At 46.9% G+C, this 4,941-nt stretch overlaps 1 protein-coding gene across 1 annotated transcript; it reads left to right on the forward strand.

Moving 5' to 3' along the window:
- Nucleotides 1–3,655: 3,655 nt before the first annotated feature.
- Nucleotides 3,656–4,514, forward strand: LOC307179824 (small ribosomal subunit protein eS25-like; the record flags this gene model as incomplete). Its single annotated transcript, XM_079909477.1, has 2 exons — nt 3,656–3,698; nt 3,797–4,514. The coding sequence occupies 2 exons, from the start codon at nt 3,656–3,658 to the stop codon at nt 4,210–4,212; spliced, it is 459 nt and encodes a 152-aa protein (XP_079765603.1). The 3' UTR covers nt 4,213–4,514.
- Nucleotides 4,515–4,941: the final 427 nt, after the last annotated feature.

Below are 4,941 nucleotides of genomic sequence, written 5' to 3' on the forward strand. Positions count from 1 at the left end.
AACTAAATCAAGATAGAATCCTGGAACTGACATACATCAGTTTCCCAATTAAAAGGGCCAACGAGTGTCCAACACAGTGAATGAACACAAACCCTCACAAACCTCTCACATTACTGTGAGACTTCAGAACTTCAGGGATAAAGAGAAGATCCCTAAAGCTTCTGGAAACAGGTCACACTCAGAGAAGTCAAGGAGTCAGAATGGCATCAGCCTTCTGAACAGCAGGACAAAAGGATCAAGACCTTCAAAAGGCCTCAAGAGGGAAAAACGGTTTCTAACCTAGACTTCTGTACCCCCAAAAAAGTGTAAAACAAACATGTGGACAGAATAAAGATATTTTTCAGGCATCCATTGTCTCAAAAAATTCACTTCCCTTTCCCCCATTCCCAAAAAGCTACTGGAAGATGCATTCCTCCCAAACAAAGGGAGAGACAAACTAAGATCCCTGGAAAATAGGCCTAACACAGGAGAGAGGTGGAGGGAATTCCCAGGATGAAGATGAAGGGAAATTTCAGAATCACAGCTGTGCATCAGACCTACGAAAAAGCAGTCCATATCTGAGCTGGAGGTCAGAGAAATTCAGGATTGTGGAATCTCAGAGACATTCAAAAGAAAAAAATAAGAAATTGGAAGATCACCTGATGCGTTTGGATGTATTAGGAAGAATTGTATAGTTCTTATACATTATATTCTAATACATTACATTATATTCAATACATTCTAATACATTATATTCTAATTTATAAAATTAAGAATTTTATAACTCTTAAATTATAAGTTTATAATTCATAAAGTTAGAAGATGAATTAAAGACACATAAAAAACCAATTAAACAACAATAACAACAAAGAGGCAGTTATTAATTCCAGGAAAAACAAAAAGTTATATAGGAAAGAAAAGGTAATCACCATGTGCTACATGGCTCCTCTCTGAACAATGTTTACATAAATATTTAATACTAATGTAAACATGGAACATTGATTTGATAAACTTGTTATGTGGGACTTCCCTGGTGGCACAGTGGTTAAGAATCCTCCTGCCAACGCAGGGGGCACGGGTTTGAGCCCTGGTCCGGGAAGATCCCACATGCCGGGGAACAATTAAGCCCGTGCGCCACAACTACTGAGCCTGTGCTCTAGAGTCCGTGAGCCACAACTACTGAAGCCTGCGCACCTAGAGCCTGTGCTCCGCAACAAAAGAAGCCACCGCAGTGAGAAGCCTGCACGCCACAACGAAGAGTAGCCCCCGCTCGCCGCAACTAGAGAAAGCCCGCGTGCAGCAACGAAGACACAGCGCAGCCAAAAATAAATAAATAATAAATAAATAATTTTTTAAAATCGTTATGTAACTGGAAGGGAGAGTAGTAAAGGAGCTAAAATCTCATATTTCATAGTAAGATGTCCATAGAAGGAAAAATCAAGAACTAGCAGCGTAAGCATGATATATGAAACTAAGAAGGTAAAGCTGAAAGGGACCGCCTCTCAGGTAAGGGTGGCAGTTGAAGAAAGGAGCTATTTTTTTGTGATAAGCCTTGTAGCACTATTTGATATTTTTAAAACCTGTGTGCATCTGCTGCAGCATATGATCGTTTGAAAGTTGACAAACCAGGCAATCTGAGTTCTGGTCCTATTCTCCCCTCCTCTGCTATAGGATTTCAGTTTCTCAGACATCAAATGAGGAGCTGGTGCATAAACCAGAAGAGGGGCGGTAATCAGAGCCCTCGGGAGGGGTTTCCCCGAACACGCTTCTCGTCCCCTGAGCTCCTGGCACTTGATGTTTATCCCTTTTCCACAATAATTATGTTTATTCAACCTCTAAAGTCAACTGGAGGAGACTTGGGGGCATCCTAATGGAGGTTGGGCAAGTTTTTATTACATTTCCTTTTACATAGGACGATGACAAGAGGCACAGCAAGGGCAGTATTGGGAAGCTGGTCTCCACCACGTGTTCAGTAACATCCCACCCTGCGCTCTGACAGTCCTTGTATCCTAAACTTGATCAAATATTTTGGGCCTCTCCCCCCAAACCGGTTGAAAGCTTTCCTATGGTTAGGGACCATAACTTATGTGTTTTTTGTTTGTTTTCTTGGCTGGGGTGTTTGGTTTGGAGTGTTTTGTTTGTTTGTTTTTTTCCATTCCCCACAGAGCATGATAGTGGCTTGATAACCAACTGCTGAGTAGGACAGGAGTCTCGTCCTGTCTTGGTGAGGGGTCCTGCAGTGCATGTGTTCATAAGGGGAACGGATTTATTTTAAGAGAGAACACAAAGAGCAGGATGACAGTGGGGAATTTTGGTCACAGGACCCGATTCTCTGCACCACCCCCGTTTCTATTTTTTGCTGGTCGTTTTGTCCTGTTCCTGACGACATCACTGTGTTAGGAACCAGAAAGCACCAAGACCTCAGCTATCCTGTGCCCCTGCTGTCCTGGGTGACCTTGAGAAACTCAGATATAATAGTTTAGCTTCATTTTCTCCCCGGTAAGATACAGGGTTGGACCAGCTGACTGCCATGGGCCCTTCTCGTGCTAAGATTGCAGATGTCACAACTGTTTACGAGTAAGTGGGCACACTTGCCGGGGTTGCTGGGGCCCTGTGCCGCCCTCGGAGGAGAGAGCTGCGTTGCTCAATATGGAAGGAAGGAGGAATAATAGTCACACCAGGTGGCAGAGGGCCGAGCTGGGCGACAGATGTGAAAAGGGAAGTAAAATAAAGCACGAGTCAACTGCAGGTGGAATAATTCATGAGGAAAAGAGCACCTCCGCCCACATCACTTCAGGTGACTTTGGTAAGAGGAGCCGTTGGTCTGCAGCCTGTGTCCGTGGCGAACCTCAGTAATTCTAGAAAACAGTAACGATACAATTCCCATCAAAGCCACTGATTTGGAAGAGGATCGCTGGTAACTAGGTGGGGCAAAAAGCCAATGAGCATCTGGTGCGAGGGTTGGGAGGGCTTGAGGGGAGAGCTGGGAAGCAGATTATATTATAATTACCAGTCATGGGGGACTGGCTCCCGTGCTCAGCGGCCCAGTGCACTTGTTCACGTATCTCAGCTTTGGAGAATGCCCCTCCCTACACCCCGGCTCTCTTGAGAATGCCCTTTCTCCCGCCCAACTCTGGTTCCAGAGGGGAGTCTCCGTGTTCTCCCTGGTACCGTCACTTGGTCACCAATGGATCCCTGCTTTAATTTGAGCCCATCACCCTGTCCCACCTACATGGCTTAGTTGATTGGTCCAGGGGTGGGTCTGTGACCCACGTCTGTCCACGTCCAGGGCCAAGGACCTAAAGGGACCACTTTGATACAAGCAAGGTGGGTCTCTCCAAGGTGGCTGAGGCGATCAGAATGGCCATAGATGCTTTAGGTCCATTGAGACAAGTTCTAGACAGTGGGCATGCAGTCCAACAATTTGTACCAGCGTCCCTGGCCCCTGGCTGCCCTTGTTTCTGCTCCTGCGGCTTCCACGGGTGTACAGGTTTACTTGGACCTCTGCCTCATCTTTCTTCTCTTGCGTATCAGCCTGCGCATTTTCTTCTTCCTCCACTTGGCTCTCATGGCTCGGAGGTTTCTCAGAAGATGGCGCTAAGGCCGAGAGAGCCTAGAGCTGAATTTAAACATCCAGGTCCTCTTGGGTGTGTCGAAGCTGGGTGTGAGATTACTTATGGCTGGTGAAGAAAGTTGCTCTGAGAAAGTGAAGCCCCCAGGTTAGGAAAAAACAGAATATTAAGAGTTGCAGGGGCTGGATTTCCCCTGGTGGCTCAGGGGTTAAGAATCCACCTGCCCTTTTTGTCCGACACCTTAGCGAGGCGCAGTGGTAGCAGTTGCTCTCCCAGCTTCGCTAGGCTGCCCAAGGACAACAAGAAGAAGAAAGATGCTGGAAAGTCAGCCAACAAAGACAAAGACCCAGTGAACAAATCTGGGGGCAAGGCCAAAAAGAAGAAGTGGTCCAAAGGCAAAGTTCGGGACAAGCTCAATAACCTAGTCTTGTTGGACAAAGCAACATATGACAAACTCTGTAAAGAAGTTCCCAACTATAAGCTTATAAGTCCAGCTGTCGTCTCTGAGAGACTGAGGATTCGTGGTTCCCTGGCCAGGGCAGCCCTGCAGGAGCTCCTTAGTAAAGGACTTATTAAACTGGTTTCAAAGCACAGAGCTCAAGTAATGTATACCAGAAATACCAAGGGTGGAGATGCTCCAGCTGCTAGTGAAGATGCATGAACAGGTCCCACCAACTGTATATTTTGAAAAATAAAACTTTATTAAATCAAAAAAAAAAAAGAAGAATCCGCCTGCCAATGCAGGGGACACAGGTTTGAGCCCTGGTCCGGGAAGATCCCACATGCCGGGGAGCAATTAAGCCTGTGCGCCACAACTACTAAGCCTATGCGCCACAACTACTGAGCCTGTGCTCTAGAGCCCACGAGCCACAACTACTGAAGCCAGGGCACCTAGAGCCTGTGCTCCTCAACAAGAGAAGCCACCGCAATGAGAAACCTGCGCGCTGCATTGAAGACCCAACGCAGCCAAAAATAAATAAATTAAATAAATAAATATTTTAAAAAAGAAAAGAAAACATGTATGGGGTGCTGTCTTTGGGGTGGGCCCTATTCTAGGTGCTTGGGAAAAGAGTCCCAGGCTCCCGGCGCTCGTATGAGCAAGGAAACCTATGAGTAAGTGACAGGCAGAGGAAGTGGCATGGGAGGAGTGGCGAGCAGTGGGGATCCGAGGTGGTGAGGGAAGGGTTCCCCCAGGAGGTGACAGCAGAGCAGAGACCTGCAGAAGTGAAGGAGTGAGCCATTCAAGGATGGAGAGGAGGGATCCAGGCCACGGCAACATAGGTCAAAGGCCCCGTGTGGCGCCGAGTTCCGCTTGTTCAAGGAACAGCAAGAAGGCCCCTGCTGCAGGAGCGAGTGTATCCCCCATACAAGGGGAATGTCTAGGAGATGA

Source organism: Stenella coeruleoalba (genome assembly GCF_951394435.1).
Source record: "Stenella coeruleoalba genome assembly, chromosome: 21".
Lineage (NCBI taxonomy): Eukaryota > Metazoa > Chordata > Mammalia > Artiodactyla > Delphinidae > Stenella > Stenella coeruleoalba.